A 27,350-nucleotide genomic window follows, 5' to 3' on the forward strand; every position below is an offset into this window, starting at 1 on the left:
TTCCAGGGGATGATGCCAATTGGGCCATGTATTAATTGTTGGTGTTTTAATATGTATTTGGAGTGCCTGCTGCTCTGACAGGCTGGGCCAAACTGCAATCGATGACATGCATACCTGGAGGAGGTCGCACCGTCCCCAAGGGCTTATGGAGTCACCTGCGGTTAGGTGGCAGAAATCCTTGTCTGCCACACAAGGTTCAGTTCCTGGGCTCTTATACAACCACAGCCGTGGAAGCACAAGGGGTAATTGTATAAATGGCCAAATGCACATCAGCGCTGAGAAAATGGCAGCGGTGTGCTTTTGAACTAAAACACATGAAAGGTGTTTTAGTTCAAAAGCACGCCACTGCCATTTTCTCAGCGCTGATGTGCATTTTGCCGTTAACACAAACGCACACAATGCAGCACCGGGCGCATCAGTTTGCATGGTCCACAGACTCGATTAATTGAATCTGCTCCCAAGCACTGGGTTTCTAGCACATTGGAGCAGACAAGTGTATGTGTATAAATGACCCAAATGTCTGGACTCGGTCTAGCCTTTGGATTCTGTCTCAATGGTGTAAAGCGGGGTTGGGAGGTGTGGGCAGCCTCCACTCCTCCATACTCCTGCCTAGGTAGATGTGTTGAAGGTCTGGATGACCCCTTATGCACCCACCATGATCGATGGTTGCCAAATCAAAGGGTTTATAGCCTAGAAGACTCACGAGTTCCTGAAGAGGGGCAGGACCAGGCTGGATATCTTTTATCAGACCAACTCAAATCGTTGGAAAAAATCTTTTTTAGACCAACTCTAAAAAATCTTTTTTTAGACCAACTCAAATCGTTGGAAAAAATCTTTTTTTTCCAACGATTTGAGTTGGTCTAAAAAAGATTTTATCAGATTTTTATCAGATTGACCCAAAGAACCTGGCCTGCCTATGAACAAAGGGGTCTCAGCATGCCCCGCCCCCGCCTCTTTGCTGGTTGCTCTCAACCAGGTGCTTCAGCCCAGCGGCCTGCGGGGATCAAAGACTACAACTCCCAGAGCCCCCCGCGGCATGTTGATTTCCCTTGGGCAGGGCTTCCCGAGGTACCGCGTTCCTATTGGACGGCAAGGGAGCTGACAGCGCAGCTAGCCAATTGCATGCTCAAGTTCCAGGGGTCGGCGCGGCGCGCCTCGACCGCTGGCCAGTGAGAGGCGCCGCGGCTGGGGTGGGGGACGGAAGCCGAGCCTGGCCGGTCGCGCTCAGCTCCATGTCCCCTCTCGGCTTGCCTCCCGCCGCCGCCTGCCATGGCCGCCCCCGGCCGAGACCCCTTCCACGCGGGCAGCGCGGACGAGGCGGACGAGGCTGTGCGCGGCACCTGCGAGGACGCCTCCGTCTGCAAGCGGTACCGGGGGCGGGGCGTCGTGCGTGTACCTGTATGCGTGTGCACGCGGGAAGGGGGAGAGGTGCAGGGGCAATCCCCACGTGACTCTGGAGACTGGTCAAGCGGGGAGCCGTGGTCTGAGCCAGCTCTTGACCTTTCTCAGCAGTGAAAACAACAAGTGCGAGGTGAATTCTGCTCTCTCCAACGCGCAGCCCCCAAAACATTTAGGAAATGTAACATTTATCTGCCCCTGGCTGCCTGTCGTGGCTGTCGATGGCCTTCCGAAACTCCGCGAGCGGCCCTACGCCCGAAATAATTGCCCGTCCCTGCTTTGGTATATGTGCAAATGATCTGCGGGCCCGGTTGGAGGACGATGTGCGATCCTGGGAATTTTAGATCTATGAAATTGTTTCATATAGTTGCAGGTATTCAGCGGTGTTTTAAGTTTCTCACCCAGGCGTACAGCAGTGAAAGAGTGGGCTGGGCACCCTCGATGATAATTTGTCTGCCTGGGTATAGTCTCATAAATGTGATGTCTGTCTTTGGTAATCCTCTCTTCTCCCCACCTTTTGTCAGGTTTGCTGTCAGTGTCGGCTACTGGAAGGACCCCTACATCCAGTACTTTGTGAGGCAGGCAAAAGAAAGGAAAGCGCCTGAAATCAATAGAGGCAAGTTAGCATGTGAATGTCTGTATATATCTTCATTCTCTGAACGTGGGGGCTTCTTGAAGATTTATTGCGTTATACTGGGTGTCGTAGCGCACGCGTAAGAAGCGTGTAATGGGTTGATACGCGTACTCTAGTCTTGTGACGACCCGCTGGACCGTCACTCTTGAAACAACTGCTGAAACTTCCTTAGCCTGACGAGGGATTTTTGAACCCGAAAGCTTGCTTAACAATTATTCTCCAGCTATTTGGGGTGGTCTAATAAAAGATATCAGATTCACCCAAGGAACCTCTGCAAGAGAAGGTTGAGAGGCGACCTTGTGGCTGCCTATAAGTTCATCACGGGGGCACAGAAGGGAATTGGTGAGGATTTATTCACCAAGGCGCCCCCGGGGGTGACAAGAAATAATGGCCACAAGCTAGCAGAGAGCAGATTTAGACTGGACATTAGGAAGAACTTCTTCACAGTTCGAGTGGCCAAGGTCTGGAACGGGCTCCCAAGGGAGGTGGTGCTCTCCCCTACCCTGGGGGTCTTCAAGAGGAGGTTAGATGAGTATCTAGCTGGGGTCATCTAGACCCAGCACTCTTTCCTGCCTATGCAGGGGGTTGGACTTGATGATCTCTTGAGGTCCCTTCCGACCCTAACATCTATGAATCTATGAAACCTTGTCTACTCTTGAAACATTGCATTTCAAACTAGGGTGCGTATGGGAACACTCTTGTCATCTGTATTATAAACTCAGTGCAACAGCTTGATTGAAAAATAACATGCTGCCCAAAGAAACCAAAACGTGGACATGACCCGTGGCCTTCAAGGACAAGGTAGTTAATTGTTTCAGGTAGAAACAGGCAGACATGACTTGAGCAGCAGCCAAAACTCATCTGCTAAGACAAAACATGATGAGAACTTCATTACACTGAAATTTGCAGCTCTTAGGTGTCAACTTCCATTAATAATTGTATATCATTTTTAAGTGCTGCACACCTGGTAGGGAAATATGTTAGCCCTTCCAACCAGCTCCAGCTCGGCAGAACATTTGCAAGGGGAACTAAGAATACAAGGGCAGGTTGACCAGCCGGTAACATTCCTGGGTACAAATAGTTATAGTTAAGAAAACAACTGTATTTTCTTTTGCAGGGTACTACGCTCGTGTCCATGGGATCAGTCACCTGCTCAAGGCTTTTTTAAAGAAGACAGAATGCAATTGCCAAGTCATAAACCTCGGTGCTGGTATGGACACCATGTTCTGGAGGCTGAAGGTGATGGTAGATCAGAATAATGACAGTAGCTAAATGAAGATTTTTTCAGACATTTGAAGTGCTATCTTCTGACCTCCTTTCTTTTGGGGTGTTCAAACACTGCACATTGCAGAGATAAAGAGGCTAGTGTGGATCCTGGAAGCTTCTTGCTGTGGTAGCACAGAGCTTTGTGAGCTGACTTACCCTGCTGCCTGGGGAGCGCTTGCTTCCAGAATCCGGGCCAGCAAAGGTGTCTCCTACTAGTAACACACTGGGCCTTATAAACATCCCCTAAGAAACTATTCTGTTTTATTGCCCAGAAGTGCTATCTGGGAGCATGTGGTGCATCTAACGTGACCTCTAGTGGTCATTCAGAGAAGTCCTAGATCTTTATTCCTTTTGGCTATCTCATCATCTATAACTGTGGAGCCACACCTTTTGGCAGGTGTACCGCAAATCAGCCCTGCCCCCTCAGTGAGTGCCTCTTTGATTCCCTTCTGCCTGATCTGCGGCTCTGCTTTCTGCTCCCTGCCCTATCTGTCACCATGCTGCCTGTCCCTTCTCTCATCTGCCATGTCCCCCACACAGAGGCTGCCTGTGCCACTTGTGGTAAATTGGCCACTGCAATTAAGTAACTCCAGCTTAATTGTGGTTCACCACTGCAATTAAGTAATCCCATTTGTGGTAAATTGACCACCGCAATTCAGTAACCCCAGTGCTCTTTCCTGCCTAGAGCAGGCGGTCAGACTTGATGATCTACAAGGTCCCTTGCAACCCTAGAAATCTATGAACTCTATAACCTCTCCTTTCTCTCTGCTTTTCTTTTACCTACTGAGAAAGATTTGGTCCTCCCTGAATTGCATTCTGACACTTCAGGGAAAATGTGGGCACCTACTCCATAAATGGAAAATCGGAGAGAGTCTGGGTTGCGATTGTGGTGTAATTTTTCAGACGGTGCCCCACACTGTGAACGATTGCCCAGTTAGATCATTTAATGGCAATCTAAAATCCATGCAGCTACCCCTGAGTTATCACATTTAGATATTGATCTATGAATGTTGTAATCCTAAAATGTCATACAAAAGAGAGAGATTTGAAGGTCTTAAGGCAGAGCAAACAAAATGCCAAATATCACCTTCCCTAACTCTGCTTTGCTGTTACTTAGGACATAGACTCATGAGCTGATGACTGCTGGTAAATGAGTGGGGATTCATAGTTTATCCGTTGTTGTTCCGCTCTAACGGCCCACTGATGTGCTGTCACCCTTTATCACAGACCAGCTGACCTGAGGTGAAGCAGTAACTTGCAGTAACATGCTCGTGTGCCCCAGCCATTAGAATCTGTCCGGGCTAGATGCAGGTATTCTGATATTACTCTGTGTAAGCACAAACTCTAGTCTTTCCAGCTCTTGTAGGAACAAAGGATGCTTAGCACTCCTCAGAATTAAGTCTAATGAATGTAAACTGATTGCTGGAAGACAGCCAGGACTGATTAGGCTTATTTAACAAGACCCCAAATGATTATCAAGTGAATATGCTTTGTTTAAAAAAAAAAAAAAATGTATGCAGTGCTGACTAGCTGCAACTCATGCTACAGCTTTGTTGGAACAACATTTTGCCAAAACTGTCTTAACAAAGAGCAAAGCCTTTAATTTTATCTTTGTTCCTTCCCTTTTCCCTTCTTCCTGTCCAGTGGGCCTAGTGTAGGAGAAGGGTACTGGTAGTCTTCAGTGATGGAGTAGTAGTTAACACAACTCTGTTAATTTAGCGTTTAGAAAGGTACAAGAGCTGGCAAGACACCTCTGTTCACAGCAGAACTGCAGCCAAGGCAAGGGAGCTGTGCAAACTTTCCCATGCTTTCTAGTCTGTGTGCCTCAGTTTGGATCTGGAGAGACTTCACGGTAATAAGGAGCGTAGACCTCTGAAGCTGCCAGTCTGTGTACGAGTTGTGGAGCCGTGGCTTTCTGAGTAGACACTCGTTGTCTAGGACTAAATCCAAGTTTTTGGGTTTTTGAGATACAACAGGTTTGGTGCACAGTGATTGTGTCTTGGAGCTGGGGGTGGGCAAGACGAGGACACTAATACAAGATGATTGTATGAATCCCTATGCAACGCTCCTGTTTGCTTCCATAGACTGTGTTGAGTGACGTATAGTTAAGGCCATAAAGAAAACTTACCTGTTGCTGCAGTGGGCTGTTGAATACTGTAGCCTGAGAATGTATTGCAGAGCAGTTGCCAGTAGGTTGGTGATCCAGCCGTGGTTTGGATTGCCAGATTATTTGCCTGATAAATTTTGTTTTCTTTTTGTTAGAGGTTATGTTAATGTTCTCTAATTTTTAGCTCATTTATTCAGTTTCTGTACATTAAAGGACAATGAACTGGAAAAAGCAATGCTACTTGGAACAAAACAATTCTGGGGAGAAATAAATTAAATTTTCCTTTGAAACATTCATATTTCCCAATGTTGTTCTTTTTTTATTCTAATCTCCAGGATGAAAATCTTCTTCCTAGAAAATATTTTGAAGTGGATTTCCCAACGATAGTTACAAGAAAAATATATAACATCAAGTAAGTGCGTTAGCTATATGAAGCTCAACTTGCTGTTTCTACAAATACAGCAAGACGTGTTGTTTACAAGCCTCCTGTATGGATTACTGTGTTTCCTCAACAAAGCTTCAGTCTGTAGGAGTTAAATTATGAAAGTGAGTGGACAGCCGGAAGTCTAACTCATGTGCATTAATCAAACTAGAGAAAGGCTCCTACATTTTTTCTGAATGTGCAGGAGTGAGAACTTTGTGGCTTTACCTTTTCTTTCTGAAAATACTTGGAAGGAGGTAGCAAATTCTCAGGGTCATACTTGAAGGTGGTGGAGCTGGAGAGAAGAAGCAACTCATTTGTAAATTGAGGGCCATGGGGAGTTTGGAGAGAGTGCCTGGATTTGTCAAGAAATGCCAAGAGCTTGGATCAAGGCTTCAGAGTCATTAGGACTCAGTGTGGAGCTTTTCTTAGTTGAATTTGTCTCTTGTCCTTTTAATTATAGAACAAATCTACAGTAAACAGATGCAGTGGTGAAGCTAAATGCAGGTGTATCTGTTTCCAGGAGAGGGCAGTCGTGTTCTCCAGTCCTTTGAATTTGTGTGACAAAATGACAGCACCTTTAAACCAGCTAACTGCTCGCTGCTTTCCTCTCCCACAGATCAAAACCTCCCCTGTCAAAGCCAATTATGGAATCCCATTCAGGGGAGTCTCTCTTAATAGGTGAGTCATCTTGTCAGCGATGCACTGAAGCACTTTTTAAATCTCTGCACTTTGGTATGTGGGCAGCCTTTTAACATTTAAGATTTTGGGGGGGGGGAGAGGAGAGCTCTTTCCTTCCTCTTATCAACCTTTTTATTTGCTCCCCTGTCATGTTAGAAATGTCTTCTCTCCAAGGGGCCTTGACTTTGTTGCAGAGGGTTCCTCCCTGCCTTTATCACGATGTAATTTCATGATTATGCTTTCTTCTAATTCTTGGAAAGAGAAGAATATTGTAAGCGATCGCGTGTTCAGTAGTTTGCGTCAAGAATCTGTTGGCTGTTATCCCTACCTCTTTGTTTCATTAATGGCTCAAGTGTTTATCTGCATCTGCTATCTATATTTTCACAATGCAGTCACAGTCTGCGTTGTCCACTCTCAAAGGTCAAGGCTGCTTCTTGCATCCCGTGCTTGGTTTCTTGAAGTTCTAGTCTTAAGAGAGAGCTGGACTCCCTGTTAAAAAGCCTCCCTTTCACAGCTGTTGTTCTGTTTGCGCCAAAACAACTACCTCCCTGGTCGAACTGGGCACGCGCTCCCACAGGATGGGCTTTCCTACGTGCTCAGCAGAAAGCATACTGCTTTGGTTGAGTCTTCAGTGAAACCTGCTTCTGTGCCAGGATTGCTGTTCAAAATGCATCCTTCTGCTTTTGGGTGCTGGGGCGCTGCCTGAGCCATGCCCCCAGACTCTGGAAAGGAGGAGGATGCACAGTGCTCACAGTATTCTTGCTGCACGTTGACAGTCTGGCATTCTTTCACCCAAAGCTAATCTTCAGCAAGAATAGCTGCATGATAACTTCACTGAAGAGATTCATCCTACAAACAGTAGTACCAGCAGTAAGCTCCCTGGTAGGAACAGCTCTGTTTCCTTCTGGCTAGGAAGCACCAGACTTGGGTATCACCATCTGCATGGCTGGACTCTGGAAAAGAGAGTGCCAACGGGTGCTTCTGTCTTCAAAGGCTGCCTGACATTGCCAGCCTTGAGCATCTGAATTTGGATCTTGCCACAAAGCCACTGGAATGGATACTTGTTACTGGTGCATTTTAAAGGATCTTAGGCTTTAACTAACCAGCATTTTATATGTCCCTTGAAGTGTTGTGAATTTGGGTCTCAAGGGGAATATGTAGGCCCCAACTCTGTGATGTCAACAAGCTTTTTCTGGCTCTTCCAGTGAGGGAGAAGAGATGGTGGTAGCCTGGGTTTCTTACCGACTGTGGGGTGATACTTCTATGGGCCAGAAGGCCTCCCCTGCTGCTAGAGTTTAACACAAGAAAATACGTTGTGTTGTAAATCACCCCTAAAAAAGTTAAGTGCTGGCTGATGAACTTTGTATCATATGATGCTTTTTATTGGCAGTGCAGCATAGATTTGTGCTAATAAAGCAAGTGTAGTTGCATACCCATCTTAGTGTTATTGCAGTATATTGTAATCAAGATCTGTTAGCTGGTGCTAGTTACTATATAATGGCTGCTATCATTGCTATGTGATTGCCAGATTGCTGTAGTTAATATGTCACTACTACATGAACTGACTCTTGTCATGGTTTGCTTCTCCAAAACAAATTTAAGTTCATTTTCTTGTTCAGAGTTGTATTTTTAGCTCTCTTGGAACAGGGGCTGTGTTTTCTAGGTTGGTTCAGCCCTTGGCATATTAAAGCCTCTGGCTGTTTCTAGTATTTAAATATTGGAACAAGCAAAGAAATCTTCGAAGAAGTCCTGGCTTAAATTGGCATCTTCTGAAATACCAACTGTCATAGAGATCCTAATGGGGCATAATGGAAGAGCATCCTCTGGGGATAGGGGAATTTTATTGTCATCTCTACTCTAACCTTTGTAGTATTGACATTCAGCACTTCTGGATAACATTTTTCATCTTAAATCAATTCGCTGCTGTTGCTTCTTGTACACAAATCACTCCTGATATGTTTGCTTTAGTATCTGCCACCTGAATTGATGAAATGCCTTCTGACGGGACTCTTGTCCTATTGATGCTTTTCCTCCCACAAGAACTAAACAGCTTCAGATCTTAGGACAAGTGCTAACAAATGGATTTTTCTTGGCTTCAGGACAGCATCTGTTTCCTCCTTGCCCCTTATAGATTGCAATTGGAGTATGGATGTCTCTGGGCTTTTTGCCCCTAAATGGAGCAAGAAGATGCTTGTTGTCAAATAGCTTTGTTTTCTTGTACTGAAACCTTACAGCTTCAGGGAGGAGCTCGATGCCTTGCTATGAATTGTAGAGCAATCTGGGGCCTCTATGCTATAACATTGTGATATTTGTTCCCTTGAATGTACAGGATCCCATTAGATTTCTCTTGAAGCTTTGGATCCATATGGTAACCTTAGAAAAAGTCATGAATGTTAGGAAGGTTGTTCTTCACCTCTTGCTGCTTTGTCAGTATTAGTAAACTCTTGTGACGATCTCCTATTGTCCGTCACCCCAGCTGGTAAGCATAACTGTGAAAATTGAGAGGAAATGTACTTCTGGCTAAGAATGAGTGTTGCAGAGAGAGAGGTGAATGCCACCTACTCTGAAACTTCACTATAACTGGATGGATGTGTGAATCTAACTCAGATTGTATGGGCCAGAAACAGAGGTTTTCCAGTCCCAAACATCTCAAAATTATCTGGAAATGAGAATAAAAAAGTGCCCTTTATAAAAATAAATAAATAAATTGGAGGAAGCATAAAGGCTGCTGTGGTCTGGTATTTGGCAGAGGTAGGTCGATAGCCTAAAGATGAATACATATTTGTACCAGCGAGCTTGAAGCTACCAAAAAACCCCTTACAGATGGAAATTTTTTCGCTTGAAATTCCATCTGCTCTGTGTCTTTGTAGCTATAAAACCAATTCCTTCCTCTGTTTTGGTTGTTGCTTTAAGACTCCAAAACCACCATATGTTAGCTGGCGGGTCCAATTGTTGTAATGATGAAGTACAGCAGGCTAAACCCTATTAATCAGTTTGATTTACTCATAGAAAATCACCAGTGGTGTGTAATCTGCCTCAAACAAATGCTCAGGGGTCCTCTCAGGCTTGCATTCAAGCTATGAGCTGACGTCCTGCTTCTCAGGGAGCATTTTTGGTGAGGAGAACTGCGGTAAAAATTACTGACTCCTGAGCCAGATCAATAAAAACCAGAACTCAAGTGCTGTATCTGTTTCTAGGCATCCTATTTAACTTTTTGCTTGTATTTATTCTGTGGAAGTAACTCGGGGTCATACTGTGTGCAAGTGATTGAGAGAATCAGCTCTTCAGGGCAGGGGACAGTCACAACTAAAAAAAAAAATGTTAGAAGCCAATTTACCAGAACACCAACTGAGTACCAACACAAGGCAAGCTACTTACTAGGTAAAAAGTGAGGAAGGCTCCAAAGCTTGTGTGCTAATGCTTTGCAGGAAGCTATTGTGTGAGAAACTGGGGAAGTCCATTATATATTTTAGAGTGAAACTCCTAATGAAAATGCGTTAAGTAGATGAGATCCATGCTTGATTCCTCTTGGAAGGGCTCCAAGGGAAGTGTTATGCTAAGTAACAGAACTGTGAGTAATTGAGAATCCTTCTGGAAGGGGTTATGCTGTTCCCTCGCATGTACCTGAGATGCTGAAATGCTGCTCTCGTCGCCAAGTTAATGTAGTGATAAAAGATTTCGCTTGCAGATGAAACAAGTAACATAACATCCCTCTAAAGGGGGGATAATTATAATAGTAAGGGCAAGAGGCAATCGAAGGCATCTAATACTAGCGTTTAATTATAGCAGTGGCACCCATGTTTAAAATGCTTGTGCTTGTACTTCCTTCCTCAAAATTACAGAGGGGATAAGTGTGGTGTGTCCACATCTAAAAAGTCTTGTGGCATGTTGTGCGCAATGAAAGGGAATATGCCTGGTATGAGGAGAGAGCTGAGGGCTCGCAGACCCAAAGGAAACAATCAAATAACGAACCACTTAGATGTGAGACATGCGGTTGATATCATGTACTCGGATTGTAAAAAAGCCTTTGATATAGTCTCTCATCACGCTCGTATAAAGAGAGCTGGGGGATTGTGGGCTGGCAGAGTCTACAGTCAGGTGGGTTGGGAACTGGCTAAGGGATTGAACCCAGAGAGTGCTAGTGGATGGGTCTATCGCCTTGGCTGGAGGTGGCCAGTGGTGTCCTGCAGGGTTCAGTTCTTGGCCCTGGGCTGTTCAACATCTTTATCAACGATTTAGATGAGGATGTGGAAAGCACACTGGCCAAGTTTGCGGATGATACTAAGTTATGGGGAAAAGCAGTCACGCTAGGGGATAGGATGCGGATCCAAGCAGATCTGGACAAGCTGGAAAGGTGGACGGAGTGGAACCAGATGCAGTTCAATAAGGATAAATGCAGAGCGCTTCGTTCGGGGAGAAGCAACCAGCGACACGAATATAGGTTAGGAGGAGATGTCTTGGCCAGCACAACAGCTGAAGGGGACCTCGGGGTCATGAACGATGCATGCCCCCGGTGCCTGGGGGGACACAGTGGCAGCGGGAGCACAGCGATGGTAAGTGGGAGCTCCCACAGATGCTGTTGGCGGTGGGAGGGGGGAGAGGGGTGGCGAGCGGCAACCACCCACAGGCACTGCCGACACTGTTGGGGTTTTTGTAGGGGGTGCACCGCTGCGTGTGCACCCCTTACACATCACCCCTGCTTGGGGTTATGGTTGATCACAGGATGAACATTAGCCTCCGGTGCGACACTGTGATCAACAGAGCTAATAGCACACTGGGATATATTAGCTGATGCATCGCGAGCAGCGCTAAGGAAGTGATACTTCCTCTCTACTCGGTGCTGGTGAGACCCCAGCTGCAGTACAGTGTCCAGATCTGGGCACCGCACTTCACAAAAGACATGGAGAATCCTGCGAGGGTCCAGAGAAGGGCCACAAGAATGATCAAGGGCCTGGAGGACAAATCTTATGAGGAAAGACTAAGGGATCTGGGACAGTTCAGCCTGGGGAAGAGAAGACTGAGGGGGGACTTGGTGACCATCTGTAAGTATGTGAGGGGTGAATATCAGGAGCTGGGTTCTAGAAACTGCTCACTAGGGCGCCCCAAGGGAGGACAAGGAGCAATGGTCATTAACTGTTAGAGGGTGGATTCAGGTTGGAGGTAAGGAACAACTTCTTTGCAGGAAGGGTGACCAGCATCTGGAATAGACTTCCCAAGGAGGTGGTGCAGACCCCAGCCTTGGAAGTCTTCAAGAGGAGACTGGAGAGACACCTTGCTGGGATCATTTGATCTCCGCAGTATTCCTGCCCAGGGGCTGGACTCGATCTTTCGAGGTCCCTTCCAGCCCTTCATTTCTTTGATTCTATAAAACAGAGGTGAAGGTAAGCCGTTTTAACTCTGGCCATCCTGTTTGCAACCTCAGCTGAGAGTACTGCAAAGTAAGACCTCCAGCACCTCTGTGCTGTAGAAGAGACCGTCAATAGCTGTTCAGCTGTGCTAAAAACCTCAGTGAAATTCTGCTCTAAATGGATTGCATTGCCAGAGCAGGGCAGGGGCAAGATGATCATGTCGGCACTAGAGCAATGCAGATAGGCCTGGCTGAGTCGGAGCAGGATGAACCAAATGACTCAAGAACTCTGCCAAGGGAGGGAGATTTGCAATCAAGGTACTAGAGAAACCATTCCTGGAAAGTAAACCTCCCTTCCAAGTAATTCTAGGTTGTGGAGAGGCTACGTGGACTTTCCCCTTGCATAGAGCGCAGTCAGAGCCTGGCTCTGAAACGGGGGGCTTTAGTCCTTTAGGGGGAGCAGGGCAGAATGAAAGCAGGAAAACTGCAACTTTCAGTCTGCAAATCTCAAGGCTCAAACCAGCACGGACCAAGTGACTACGACACCTTGATGTTGCCATTGGCATTTTCTTGCGCTGCACTATAGATATGGACTGTTCTAAAATACTTTCCGATCACTATTGCTTTACTGGCATGGGCTGTAAATATGCAGATCTCTAAATGGATGTTAAATTATGCAATCAGGGTTTCAAAGATCAGAAGCTAGCATTGCACTATTTCTAAGCTCTTTATGGTCTAGGTTTGACTTTTGGTCGCACACCTGGGAGTCCTCAGTACAGTATAGCCCCTTGCCCTGATTTGGGTGAGTTTCTGCTCTATAATTGTAAAAGGGCACTAAGCTTTCCATTTAAAAAGGTAGAAAAGTATTACCTAATTTTTAATTTTCTCATCTGTTCACCTCTTAAGCTGCCAGATTTCTTTAAAATTTTACCACATCTCGTTATTAAGGCAGAATCCTATAGACATATGGAAGACCAACCTTGCAAGGACTTTTTTATTTCTAAAAGCTCTTCCTTTTCAGGGACTCTTCATGTCACTTCTGTCTAGTCTCACTTTCAAAACAGCTTCACTTCACCCTTGTGCTTCATTCCTCAAGACCTCCTCACTAGTCCAAGCATTCTTTACAAACTTTTGCCGGGAGCAAGGAAGAAAAAAAACCTATTCAAGGCACTGTCACCTGAAAACAGAACATCCAAAGAGAGTCCAACATGCATTACTTGTCTCTAATTTGCAACCTTTGCAAAATGTTTGCCGTCAAAGACAAGAGGCAAGTGAAGCTGACAGAAACCACCATGGACCAGGCACATCTTATTTGGATGAATCAGAGGAAAGAACTAGATGGCATCGCACATTGGACACAGAAGGGAGACAATTGTGTCTAGAGGCAGGAGGCTTTTGGGGGAAAGAATAGAGCTGATTCCTGAACAGATTCCTATGTCTGTAGCGGACCATTTTGCTGGGGTATTGTTAAAACTGTGCAAAGCTAAAGAATCCCTAGGCCTGAAAATCCTTCGTAACCTTAATCACAAATATGATCTATGAGCCAGTTTATCCTTAAGGACAACCCCACCCCTGAGCTTTCTCAAAAAGTACGATAACGAATTTAGCTGTAACCAGACTGGTTCTGTGTTGTATCTTTTCCACCTTCTCCTGTCCCTTCCCCTCCCCCAACAAAAAAAACACCTCCAAAAAATCCAAGCCCTAATACGAATCCTGATTCCTTGACTTTTGTTCTAAATTTGTTCGTTAGAGCACTGGCAGCATCCTGACCATCTAAACTGGGCCCAAACAAACAGCACCATCCTGAGCATAAGCAGAATTCCCCATCTCTCCTCTACTTTGTTACCCCGTCTTATAAAAATTAAGGTGGGAATGGTTTTTTTGTGAAGAGGGCAGTCTTGCTACCATTCTAGGAGGCCGGGGGTAAGACTGTTTGAGGGTTGTAGTGTACTACAGTAGAGGGATTCAGTTGCCTGGGGGTTTCTCATTAAATATTTCCAACATGGAATTGCCAAGGTTTCTTATGCATCCTTATCTTTTGAGATAACCTCTTGAAGTACAGTTTCTCTTTTCAACTGCAGTTTATGAGGTTTTTCCCCCAGCCTTTAAGTTAATGAATTCAGTTTATTATCTTGGATTATGCCTATGGATTTAAGAGCTGCACTGCTGAAGAATTGTTAACCGAGAACTTGAACTTCCCTGTTGGTGGAGGGCAGTAAGGAGCAGCAGAAAGCTATATGCCCTTTACTTGCATATTTTTTGGCTTAATGCTATCTCTGATTGTGTCTACATGTGCATTAGATCTGGGAACAGTTTACACGCGAGTAAACGCTCCCGGGCAGGCGTCTCCATGTGCAGGGTCTCGGGAGCAGATTTGCTGTTCATGGCAGCAATCTGCTCCCACCCTGCTGGCCCTGCGCTGTCTCTGCAGCAGCCAGAGGGAGCTCTGGGTTCCCCCTGCGTGCTAGCCCCAGGGGCTGGCGGGGGCGATGTCTCCTTGCCCCAGCTCCAGGGCAAGCGACTTGGAAGGAGCTGCAGGGGAGGGCAGACCTGCCCCGATCTGCCAGTGGGGTAGCTAGCAGTGCTGTTGGGTAGGGAACAGGCTCCCCAGCCCCAATTCCTCAGTTGGGGAACAGGGGCTGGGAGATCTTTCTCTCTCAGCACCAGCTTCACGATCACGGGGCCGGTGCTGGGAGATCCTTCTCTCTCAGCCTGAGTCCTGTGGTTGCGGGGCCTGGCCCTGGCTGGGAGATCATCCCGTGGTTGTGGGGCCTAGGCTAGGAGACAAGGATCTCCTAACCCTGGCCCTAGGATTGCAGAGCATGGGCTGGGAGCTCCATGCTGCCGGGGCAGCTCCTGGGGACAGAGAGAAATCTTCTGCCCCTAGCTGACCAGGAGCAGATTTGCTCCCAGTCGGGTATGCATGTGTGTTACTGCACCATTGCTAATCTCAAGTAAATTTGCTACTTGCATTTGCAGTTAGCAGATTTACTCATGATTAGAGCCAATTACTGCTCAGTAAGGATCTGCACGTGTAGATGTAGACGTTTACAGTGCAGTAATTAGCTCTACTGCACAGTAAAGTATCTCCTGTAGATGCACCCTCTGTCTGCTGTTTCCATCATTTAAACCTTTGTGCCATTTGTTCCTACTGCTTTAAATTTGATTTGAATGATAAACTTGAATGTGTCCAAATTTGATGAAGTGGGACACAGGAATTGCATTAACTCCACTGCTAATTGGGGTGGCTGACATTTATTTTTGTCTTCTATGTGGAGAGCAAAGTTGAATTAAGTCTTGCATCGCTGAGCAGGCTCGTTGCTATCCAAGGGCTGCACACTTGTGGCCCTGGTATAAAGATCTAAATCGGTGGTCGGGGTAGCAAGAGTAGTGTTTACAGAGTATGTGGGTGATTTCCAAATGTTGAATCACTTGCAGATGATGTGCCCCGCTTTTGCATGACCTCCTCCTACCTTTGAGCGAGCTGTTCTGCACGTGCCTCTTTCTCCAGAACTGTGCTGGGAATAGCAACGTTGGACTTCGCAGGTGCCAGTTGGGAACGCTGGTCACTTGGCAGCTAGGCAGAGTGGTGCCAGTTGGAGCATCTGAGGCATTTCTTGAGTTCAGTTGCTTCTCAGTTATTGCTCTTCTGAAATGGAGAACAGATTCTCCCCATCTCCAGCCACTTGACTGCTCGCTCTTGCTCTACCTGGCTTTCGACACCTGCTGCTATACTGAAATACAGAGGCAGTGTCTGTCTGCAGCCATGCTGCAGGCTTCCAGGTGGACCCAAGCCAAAGCCAATGAGCTATATTGCAGGTGTGTATATTGACTGAGCACTACAAGGCCACTGGAATCTCTTGCTCTGGGTTTTTCCACTGTTTGCTTTACTTATTTTTACTGCTTGCTCTCTGGCTGTCACTCTCTTGCTCGACGGGGGGGAAAATGTGCTGTTCTGTCCTGTGCTTTATACTGTAGCAGTTGTGTGAATCGACCAGCAGAGCCGTCTGACTCTGTACCTGGTGTGCGTCAAATGCCACTTCTTTCCAGGGCACTTTTACAAGACCCCTTTCAGGCCTGGGTGGAATTTGTGAAGTGCTTTCACGGGTGACTATCTTGGGTCTGAACTGGATGCAAGAACAATTTTACTTGCTTCCGTGCCCAGGAGTCTGCTGCCACTGTAAAAGCCTGTCAATGTAAGTCTTGATTTCGGGACTGAGATGACATTTATCGCATCATGATTTGGCTGCTCTTGTATTTTCATGGAGTACCTTTGCTCCTACAAAACCCCTTTCCTTTTATCCACTTACTCAGGGAACACTAGACAGACATTAGTATAAGAACTAAATGCGATGACTGATCCCTTTTTCTGACATTAATAATATGGTGCCCTTCACCTCAGCCGTGCTCTTTTTCCATCACTAACTTGTGAGAAACTCAAAATCATAGTAAATCAGAACGTGCTGAGGAGACACCCAGGGGTTTACAGAGTCAAGCTTTTGGGCAAAACCTCTCTCTTTTTTTTTTTTTTTTTTTTTTCTTTCGTCTCCTGCTCTTGGGATGCAGCCTGCTATCCTTATGCTTTCTCTTCTCTCCATCCTCCCTGAAACCATGGCAACAGTTGAAACTACCTCTCCGCATTCTTGCAGTCAGAGAAGCAAGAAACCCAAGTTTGCCTCGTCTCGTGCCAGTGCATTGCAGTGTATAAATATCAATAATTGTCATTTGCAGCATTTGGTTTGTAGAGGGAAGTTTTCAGACTCTGCTGCTCACTTTTCACTTCAACGGACAGTAGGTCAAATTCGGGCTCTCAGATTGTTCATGTCTTACTTCATTAAAAGTTCAATAATCTCAATGTCCTTTTCTCTTATCAAGAGCTCGGCCATTAATCTTTATACTGTCTTGAATTTGCAGATGCTCACAGCCTAGATTCCTGTCGATATTCTATCATTGGAGCAGATCTCAGAAGCTCATCTGAGCTGGAGGAAAAACTAAAGAAATTTAACATGGATACACAGTAAGACGATTGATTTCGGAGGCTTGTGGAAATGTACTGGTGAAGTTGGGTTGGGGCACACAGTATCTGCATCCATTTTTTATTATGCTATTTCCATGGTTACCTTGTTCCGAGCCTTTTAAGCAGAAGGAATTGTTCCAACACTGCATGTAGCTTCCCTGAGCTGAGCAGGCTGTTACCGCAGTCCTTGCCTGCATGGGTCTGTGCTCCTTCCCCATCCAGCCCACTCCATGAGACTTATGTTCTTCCTACCCAAGAACATCAACCCCCGTAGGAGCAGGGAAAACCACTGCTACCATTATGTTTGCCCTTTGAAAGGGCCGTGCATGGCATTTGCTCATAAATCTCGCTCTGTTTAAAATAAAAGCACAGTCTCAAAAACTTCCCTAAACATTTCTTATCTGAATAATCTCTCTTAGTAACTGGATATTTGCTATATTTCAGGTGCGTCTTGTTAATGCCCATGGGTATCTAGTGACTTATTTGCTGGATGCTCTCTTTACTGTGCGAGGGGGTACGATGCGAGTGTGTCTGGTTGCTCATCTCCTAGAATAAAGAATGTAACGTGCACAGAGATATTTTTATTGGATTTTTACTTCAGTGACTAGTTTTCTGTGTCTTTCTCTGTAAAGTTGTTTTTCTTTATTTCCTGAAGTGGATGATAGCAGAATCTGTCAAGATCCTGTCCTAGAGGTAAAAGACTGGGATTTTGGTTGCTGAGAAACTATGCTCTTTAGTTTCTCTACGTGATCCCAGAGAGTTGGTAATGGACATACTTTCCCAATCGAAGAGTTATAAATAGAGCGTAGCTGGCAGAGAAGAGGCACATGGGGTAGGCAGGATGTATCAAGCTGATCTTTTATGCTTTCATCTTAGAAGCTCGCTGTCTCTTTGCTTGCCTACACAACTTCTCCTTGTGGAATTCCTTTTGCTTCTAGTGCTTCTCGTTCCTATTCATAATGAGAACTAAAAGCGAGCTTCTGACTTGTGGGCCATGTTACTCATGCAGATTTTGGGTTTTTTGTTGTAGGTGGAGGGGGAAAGAAAAGCAATTTCTGAATCATAAGGGTAGCTAGCAAAATGTGATTTACTGAAGCCTTTCATAGGGATTTGTACAATTGTATTACTAGAGCTGTTCTTAAAAGGTCATTCCCCCACTCCTCCCCCTGACTTTTAAGTATCTCCTTGCATTTAATATCTTTTCCTATCTTTAGCACTGTTCAAAAATAGGAGAACAGGGGTTGTGTATGCATTGGGTAGGGTATAAGTATTTCTCCCAAGCCATGTCGTCACAGCCTCCAACTCCTCCTAAGGGACGGGAAGTGATGGTGGAAGTGAAGTTTCCACCTCTTTCCTAATTACTCAAAGAAGCTGGTGTGTTCTTATCTGAATTCCAGAGAATTCATCTTGTCTCAATGTCTGACTTGTTCTACCAGGCTTTTAATGATTAGAAACAGGGTATGAATTCTCAGCCCAAGGGATGTGAATAAGCCTGGGAATCGTGACCATCTTCCTTTTTGATCCAGGTGAAAGGGGAGAGAAGCGCTGTACCATTTGGCCACAGCATGGCAAAGGTTAGGAAACCACAGAGGAGAGCTCACAGCTCCTGTACTTTGTACCCTGCGCAGATAACATGTGGGTTAAGGGCCCAGACCTACACTTTGCTTGATAAAATGATGATGTCTCGTTTCCTCGAGCTGTCGAGTTCATTTGTGCTTATGAAAGTACTTGTCTGTCACTAATCGTTCTTGCTTGGTGTTATTTATTTATTTTAAAGATTGCCAACGCTTCTCATCACAGAGTGCGTGCTGGTCTATATGACGCCGCAGCAGTCTGCAAGTCTTCTGAAGTGGGCTGCAAGCACTTTTCAGACAGCCATGTTCATAAACTACGAGCAGGTAAAGCCAAACCCATGCAGCTCTTCGGCACGGAGCTACTGGCACAGAGTGCCCAGAAAGCCGTGGGGATTTTGCATGGGATGAGAGGGGAGGCTCTGAGCCTGAATGCTTTTGACCTTGTACAGAGCTGTGCAAATTCAAGAAGTTACCGGGGCTGGGGATCTTGGGTGTCGGGCCATCTTCAGTTGTTGGCAAACCTGCAGGGCAGGCATGGTCTGAGCATGATTGGCTAATGTTGTTTGTATCCATCATGCGCTTCCCTGAAGCAAAACGATTGAGACTCTTGCAAAGCCCTAGATGCCAGGGTCAGTGCGGCAGAACTGAAGGAAATAGCGCTGAGCACTCTTAGGCAAGCCGGTTACAGATAGTCACTGATCTCTCCTTTGGCTCTCTTATTAAAATTGCCAGCCTGTATCAGCCTGAAGATGAGCCTTTCTGTGTGGCAGCAGAAAGTTGCCTTTTGGGACTTGGGTAACTTAAGGAATGGGTAATGAATTTTTGACTTTTCAGGTCAATTATTTGAGCCCAGACTCAGCTGGTAGCAGCCAGAAGTCTTTGCTTTATGATAGGCTTTTAGCAGTCCCTGTGGAAAGGGCTGGCAGTCCTCCGATCCTGTTCATAGTATGCCTTGTTCCTAAAGAGAAAGCTGTCATCACCACAAGGCCTTTCCTTCTGCTGAAAGTCCTGTTTGGGGACCCAAGGACTGCTGTAGCTGTGATGAGAGAGCTATATCAGGCTGGTGGGAGAAGAAAAGAGGCTTTTGCTGCCCACAGTATAAATGTATGGGGCTAACAAGAGGGCTTCAGTTCAGTTATTGCTTTCTGCTGCAGTTCAATCGCTTTTGAGGCTGGAGCTGGACTGTTCTCAGTGGGGGCAGACAACAGGACAAGGAGCAATGGGCTCAAGTGGCAACAAGGAAAGTTGAGGTTGGATATTAGGAAAAACTCTCATTAGGAGAGTGATGTAGCACTGGAACAGGTTAAGTAGAGAAGTGATGGAGTCTCCATCCTTGGAGGTTTTGAAGACCCAGGTAGACAAAGCCTTGGCTGGGATGATAGAGTTGGGGCTGGTCCTGCTTGGAGCAGGGGATTGGACTAGATGACTTCCTGAGGTCTCTTCTATCCCAAATTTTCTATGATTCTATGAAAACCAGCCTTGTCTTCTCTTTGTCCCCAGGTGAACATGGCTGATCGGTTTGGACAGATCATGATTGAGAACTTGCAGAGAAGGCAGTGCAACCTGGCTGGCGTGGAAGTCTGCTGGTCCTTAGAGTCTCAGGTGAGCAGTGCAGAGCAACAAGGCATTTTCTTACCCGACGCTGTTTAGTCTAAACTGCCAGCCCTGCTCCTCACGGTGGGGCAGCTGCAAGGCTCAGAGCGGTGAACAGTGGTTGTCCACCCCAAACTAGCCTCTTCCCTTCTCCTCGTTCCCATAACCTCTGGGAACGAGCCCTGCAGATCAGAGCTGACTGGCATCTGCTGTTTGTGGCGAGTGAGAAAAATAGAGTGGAGCCAAAATACAGCCTAATTTAGCTCAGCACCAAGGTTTTCTTTATTCATTTGGCTTAAACAAGCTTTGCTTAGAAACAAGCATTAAACATCTTTGGAGAGCAGGTTGAGGAGGTGCCCTGTATGGTCCTTGGAACAAGAGGCCCTTGGGACTCGCCGTCGTTCTACTCTCCTCTAGAGCCCTCTGAGTCTTGTGCTTCCTGTTTCTTTTACAGAAGGAGCGATTGTTGTTAAATGGCTGGGAAACGGCAAACGCCATTGACATGATGAAAGTCTACAGCTCTCTGCCACAGGCTGATGTCAAAAGGTACTGGTGACCCATCGCTGATTGCCAGAAATCACCTTTGCTCACCTCTTCCAAGATAGCTTGCTCCAGTAATTAGTTTGGTAGCTGTTGACGTGGCTTCCTCTCTCTCTCTCTCTCCTGTGAAGCAGGGTGTAGCTGAGTCTTACTTGCGTGCAGGAGTCTTACCTGCGTGCAGGACCTTAAGGGTAATGCCAGGAGCCCTGCTAACAAGCCAGTGGCTTGCTCTTCTCCCTTCTCCCCTGCATGGCAGTGCAGTGTGCTGCCGGGGAAGTGGGTGTCCTCTGGCTGAGAACGGAGATCCATGGGTGAAAGATGCAGTAGAAATGCTGAATTCTGCTCTAAGGCTCTTGCGGCATTTCTTGTGAGCCCCTGGCCATTGCAGTTCTGGATGTACAAGAACTACACGCAGGGCTTGACTGGATATTTTGAGAGCTGGGGGAGAGACTTGCCTGTCATGAGCACAACAGATCAGACGACTCCACTGTAACCATCCTCTGTCTCTGTTGTGCAGTAATGGTAATGGGTAATTTAACCAGGAGGAAGCTGCCCCCACTGTAACTTCCACTTACGCAGACTGGATAGGAGCAGGCACACCAGATGGTTACAGCAATCCAGCTGACCTGCCAGAAGCCCCTCCCACCATTTTTTAAGCAGTATAATTGTTTCTCTTCATGCCTATGCTTGCACAGGGGGATGCTCATGCCCCCTTGCTGCTTCTAGGGACTGCCCAGGTCTTTGCTCTGAGCATGGGTAGAGATCTGTTTGCAGCTTCTCTGGGGCAGGTTGGTGGGGAATGGTCAGCCTTTGGTCTGCTCCCCTACGTGGCTGGTAGAACAGCTGAGCCCAGGCAGAGAGTAACTTGGTACTACAACGAGCCAGCAGTACTCTGTTGTACCAGGCAAACAGAAGTGCAATAGGAGAAGCAAACACTTATGGTGCCAGGTGTACAAGTGACAGTGAATTAGACGTGCATCTCAGACCTTGTTCCTAGTTGTGCCCATGGACAGAATCCCCCAGAGAAGCATCAAAAGGGTTAATGTTGTTTCCTGTCCAAATTGTAATCAGGGTAGTTATGATCTAGTTTGTTTGAGCTGGGCGGGATAGCCCCCCCAAGGGAGGTAAACAGCTCCAGAGTGGTGCTGCGGGCTGGTAGGGATCCTCCACGCTGCACCAGTGCAAAGCCATTGAACAGCTGAATAATTCACTTCAGCCAGCGAAAGGCAGGAAGGGACACTTCCTATTGCACTTTCTTCCCAGAGCAAGCTCCAGGCAGCCTCGTTAAGTAAGCTTTCTGCACGGATGGCTGGCCACGTGTATCCATTTCATTGGAGTCTCCTATTTTTAAATCTCGTGTTCTGAAGTTTAATCTGAAGCGTGGACCATTCAGAAGCCATCCACAGGCTGTGCTCCGAGCCAGCTGGGCAGCCTGCCCTGGGCAAGATCAGACACTCCCCCATGGCGAGTTCCCACATTGGGAGCGGGAAGGGGCAGGGTCGACAATTCGTTGGCCATTCTCTGCCAGGGTGACGGGTGGATTTTCACCACCTGGCCCTTGGGAAGAAATACGCTTAGTGCTTTCCAGCACTGTTCAAAACGGGGACTGTTCTTCAGCCTCTCCCAGCTGCCAGTTAAAAGGCCAGCTCAACACTGACCCTCAGCACAACACGAGGATAATCCTGCCTTGTATTGCTATAGCAGCTCTTGTCCAGGGGGTGTGGACACACCACATGCTTGCCACAGAATAAGTTGACCTCACTCTTGTAGTGCGAATGGAGTGGACACACCACGCTCAGTTGTGCGCTGGCATAAGTCACTCTAATCCAGAGGGGAGTTCTCCCTCAAAGCGAGGTGTACATTACACCGGAGTACCTGTCACTTCTCTGCTGCCATCATTCATTTCATCCTGGGGGAGCCTTTTGCTTAAGGTAAACCAGCTACCAGCCCCCACTACCACTTCCTGGCCAGGTGTGTGGTAGTGCCCACTGTTGGCTGGAAAGAGCTGCACTCCTGCCTTTGCAGTAAACTTATTACAGAACCTGGATTTTGCTCTGTAGTCAGGGTTGCCGCCTCCTTGGTGATTTCACAGCCTTAACGAGGGCACCTAGGAATTGCTTGTCCCTTACTGAAAGCAGCAGCACTTCAGTGGTTGTGTTGGCGCAGGGTAAGGTGTACAGTATCCAACCGCATGCTGAGCTTGTCAGGTGGCATGCCATCTGGGGCAGGGCTAGTGTTCCTTCTGTGATTGCTTTGTGCCCTGGTCTACAAATGGGGACTCTAAACCCTGCCACGATAACAATTGCACATCTCAGTCGGGAGGTTTCGGTCTGTGCTCAGTCACCCATGCAGGAGAGTGATTTTTTCCAGAGCCAGGTGGCATGCAAAGAAATGAAAAGCCCCGACTTTCTCTGGGCGGTTATTTGTGGCTTTGAGAAGAGAATAATCAAAAATGCTACCCTGGAATTGCGCAGCAAAACAAAATCTCTCTGTCAGCCCATAGCATTGCATCCCCGTGCTAAGTAAAAGTGGAGTGCAAATGTTAGTGTTCTGACATAAAGGAGCTCAGGCTAGCACTGGTATACCGAACCCTAGGAATCGGAGGCAGAGAACACTTCATGGGTCATTAGTCCCATACTAGCTCAGCATGCTGGCATTTTCCCTTTTGTGGGTTTACCTGTGTTCATACGCTAAAAAGGTAAGTTGCTAATGCACGTGACTGCTCCCTGGGCCTTGCCATTTCTGGCACCACTTGCTGCTGTGGGATGAACACGTGCATGTTGCAGAATGCCCTGAGGGCTTGTTTTCAAATCCGTTTCTTTAATTTCCCTACAGAATAGAGGGGCTTGAATTCCTGGATGAAAAGGAGTTGCTTGAGCAGCTAATGCAGCACTACTGCATCTCCTGGGCCTCAAAAGACAGCAGTAACCTGGGTAAGGACTCTGCAACTTGGAATGTGAATCTTCATATTTAAAGCATATGTGGAAAAGCGGTCTATGCAGCTGCAGGATGTACCGTAGGAGTCCCCAGTAGCAGGACGGGGCTGCTGCTCTACCAGTGTTTGTGCAGGGAACAAAGAGCAGCCTTTCCCTTGCCCCGCGTGGTTGGTATAGGCACCTGAGTTGCCACCTCTGAAAGCCCATTAGGTAGAAAGGAGTTAAAACTTGTAAGTTAAAAGGTATTATGGAATCTGCATAAAGCGACTGCTGGTTTCAGATGTTGTCACTGCTAATGAAGTGGGCTCCAAACTCCTGCATGCCTTGACTGTCAGGTCTATTAACGATCTTCCATAGTGTCTTGACAGCACTGAGCTGCACCTTTCCTAATTGGTTTAGGCTTTGCTCTTTTCATGTTTCCCCCATTCAGATCTGTCTGTGTTTCCCGGGAGGCTGCCTCTAGGGAGAGATTCCCTCAGCCCAGCGCTTCAGATCTTTCTCCTGGTCTTACAAGGCGTTTTGCTTTCCTGTGTTTGCTGTACAGTTCTGTTCTGCCTGATGCCACCACGCACGTCCTGGTGCTTCAGAAACAAAGCTTAACTGATGGCTCTGGTTTAGGGGGTGGTGCGTCCGCAGCCTCCATGTGCCCTACTGCAGAGGACAGAGGCTTTGCTCATGACAGTGACTGATTTCTGCTCCTTTATGGAGTCAGAGTATTCCCAGATTTCTGTGATTTGTTTTCTTGGTGGAATTAATTTGCCATGAGATGAAGCAGAGCAGCTTTCGTTCTCTCTTCACTGGCTTGGTGCAATCTCTGCTAACATGGCTGCATACTTATTTCAGCCAGACTGAGTGAACTGTTTCAGCCCCCAGTAAATTTCTAGAGGATGTGTAAGAGGGAGTGGAGAAATGGAAGAAAGGAAAACAGAAATGGAAGAGAAGAGAGAACTCTACACCGTCTTGTAGTTGGTGGAGAGATTGAAGGGTGGTCTCGCGACACAGCGCTCTCATTATCTGTAGCCCAGAACCGTAGGGGTCCCGTCAAGGGTCGGCAGCCCAAGCCAGCTGGGATTTCTGTTCTAGCCGAGGAAACGGGATCTCTAGCTTCCTGCACTGTTGCAGCATGGGGTCTGACTACAGCATCTGCTAAACAGGACCCTCCTCTCCGCCTCCCGTATGTGACGTTGCTGGAGTAGCTGGCTCGCCTTTGCTCACAGGAGCTGAGAAATGATGATGTTGTAGAATTGCTTCTTGAGGAGCAAGCACAAACAGTTCCTCTCCTAACAGCACCATCATTACTGGAACCTCCATCTGATTAGAGAAATGCTTTGAGCAATAGATTGCCCTCAGGTCAGAGGCTTGGATGCTATCAGCGGGAGCTGTATGTGCAGAGACTGAATGTCGCAGCATATCAAAGGCAGAGAGAGACAAAACCCGTTGGGTTATCTGCCTTGTTAGTGCAGGGATATTCCCTAATCTGAGGCTGAATCTAGGCCACAAGCTCACTGTGCCTTCAGCCACTCCACATGGCTGCCTTCGAGACTGGCAGCAGCATAGCTATGACTGCACGGTGCTGCGGGTGGGGTAATTCACACTGCTGAGTGACCGCGTTCGTTCACCTGCCCCCTGCTAATTGCCCCGTGCACCGTTTCTGGTCCAGGAAGCGCTTGCATGGCGCAACACCTTGTGTGTGAACGTGGCCTGAATGTCCTGGTGCTCGGTCCCATCTGATCTGCACGTCTCGAGCCAGTGGCACTTCCCTTCCTCCCGTGGGTCAGTTCCTCAGGCGCGCAGGTCTGCGTTCTGGCCCTTGGTGCGTCCCAACCATAGAGCTGCCTGCTCTGCCCGAAAGAAATCCTCTCACTCCTCCAGATTGGTTTATGCCCTTCAAATATCTGCATGCATCCATCTCTTTAAAAAAAAAAATACAGTAATTTGGTTAAATCTTTTCCCCAAGCCAGCCCCACAAGCTCTGTCAGTCAGCCCTGCTTCCCTTCCCTTCCCTTCCCTTCCCTTCCCTTCCCTTCCCTTCCCTTCCCTTCCCTTCCCTTCCCTGAGTCTCTCCGTGGCTCGTGCTACGCGTGGGACATCAGTTTGCTGCTGGAAGCGGCATTGAGAGGGTGTAAAAACTTGCTCTCCATTATGCCTTGCTGCTTCTCCTGCTTGCCTCTCCCTTTCCAGGGCTCTTTTGCTCATTGAATGACCGTTGCGGGTAACCTGTAAAACAGAGGAGGGCCCAGTGTTTTGAGGTCTGGAGCCCAGGGGAGGGGGATTTCATTTAAACCTAATCTTTGAATTGGTGCTTATTTCCTGGTTGCAACATAGAGGGTACTTTGCTCCCACTCCACTCTTCCGATTGAAGAGGTTTGGAAGCATCCGTTGTGCTCCTGTTCTGAAAGCAGAGTGCATTTGGCAGGGGTACACTCTCTCTTTCGCTTTCTTTTCACCCAGGTCTTGAAACCATCACATTTTAATGTACTCGCTTCGAGGGAACCCCAGGCCCCACGTCGAAGCGGCCGTCTGCTGCTGGAGTCGAGCTCCCACAAGTGATGGGACTGTGCACGTGCAAGCTCCAGCCTGCCCACCCTCCACCCAGTGCCAGTGGAAAGAGAGTGACCAGTGCGGTGCTGCTGATGCTGACCCTTTCTTGTTGGCTTGTCGTTGTTTTAATAAATCTCTGTTGTCCTTTGCGAGCGGTTTTGTTCTGCTGCAAGATTCGTCTCTTCTCAGGGACGTGGCATTGGACTGCTTTTGGTGGGGGTGGGAGGGGTTTCCCATGTCCTGTTTAAAACCCCCGCGCCCTTTGAGAGAGCAGTTGTGTTGTCCCTCCCCTCTTGTCCCTCGGCATGTGTGTGAAATGCATTTGTGAAGGGCAGACAGGATACGTCGTGCCTGTGGCCTGCATTAAAGGGTATTTTGTTGCACTGCTTGCAGCTGATCGTGGAGGCTGGGGTTTTCTTTCCGTCCTGATGTATTTATTTTTCTTTTTGGCACATTGGCTTCTTGGAGTTCCTCAGACTCGCTCGAGCTCGGTGGCTGACCCTAAGCTCAGTTCCTCCCCCACCCCCTGGCTCTTGCTCAATGTGCAGGAGAATTGGTTGTAATCCAATAGGATGTTGAATTTGGAAGGGCTGGCCTTGCCTTGCCTTGCCTTGCCAGCCAGCCTGGATGGCTAAGGTGAGGAATGAAGCCTTGTCTGGTTCTCGCTGCTTCCACCCGTGTCCTCGTGCCGATCTCGCAGCACCCTCCCCTCAAACGCTCTTCTGCCTGAAGCCCAGTTTTGCAATTGTTCGACAAGAGGGCAATAAATGTTTAGTACGTACAATTTGTCCAATGTCTTATTCATAAGCAACATGTACCTTTTAGTCACTGGCTGCTTTCATTTTGACCCAGATTTGTTCAACAAAAATGTCTTGAGCAGCGGGATGCACCTACACACAGTCATCTTCATGTTTTACACTCATTAATCCGGTGTAGCATCGTGTGGTATGCTGGGGGCAGGGGGGTGATTAACAGTGCTATCTTGGTAGAAGCTTTTAGACGTAGCACTTGTGAAATGACTAGAGGGGATGAAAAACTAGCAGAGGGAACTGGGCCCCCTTCCCCCTACCCTGCACTTCACCACATCTGTGTTTTTCACTTGGCCGATAAAGTGCCACCGAAGTCACGGCTGACTGCAGTTTCCTCTGCTGCCGTGTCTGTGTCAAGCTATTTTCTTGAATCACAAGGCAAGCTGCTATAATTAGCTGATGCCCTGCGCAGTGAATATGTCCTTAAGAAGGCTCATTTTAGATCCCCCCTCCCCTAAGCCTGGAGGCTGAGGTCTCCTGCATACA

General features: G+C 47.3%; 1 protein-coding gene across 1 annotated transcript; it reads left to right on the forward strand.

Annotated features, from left to right (window-relative positions):
- The first annotated feature begins 1,188 nt into the window (after nt 1–1,188).
- LCMT1 (leucine carboxyl methyltransferase 1) lies at nt 1,189–26,447 on the forward strand. The gene is made up of 11 exons (XM_006268408.4): nt 1,189–1,367; nt 1,923–2,014; nt 3,150–3,271; nt 5,741–5,817; nt 6,446–6,507; nt 16,769–16,871; nt 18,649–18,769; nt 19,946–20,047; nt 20,493–20,584; nt 23,414–23,511; nt 25,966–26,447. Exons 1-11 carry the CDS (start codon nt 1,270–1,272, stop codon nt 25,986–25,988), a joined length of 990 nt encoding a protein of 329 aa, XP_006268470.2. The 5' UTR covers nt 1,189–1,269; the 3' UTR covers nt 25,989–26,447.
- The last annotated feature ends 903 nt before the right edge of the window (nt 26,448–27,350 follow it).

The sequence above is a fragment of the Alligator mississippiensis genome, chromosome 13 (genome assembly GCF_030867095.1).
Source record: "Alligator mississippiensis isolate rAllMis1 chromosome 13, rAllMis1, whole genome shotgun sequence".
Classification (NCBI taxonomy): Eukaryota; Metazoa; Chordata; order Crocodylia; family Alligatoridae; genus Alligator; species Alligator mississippiensis.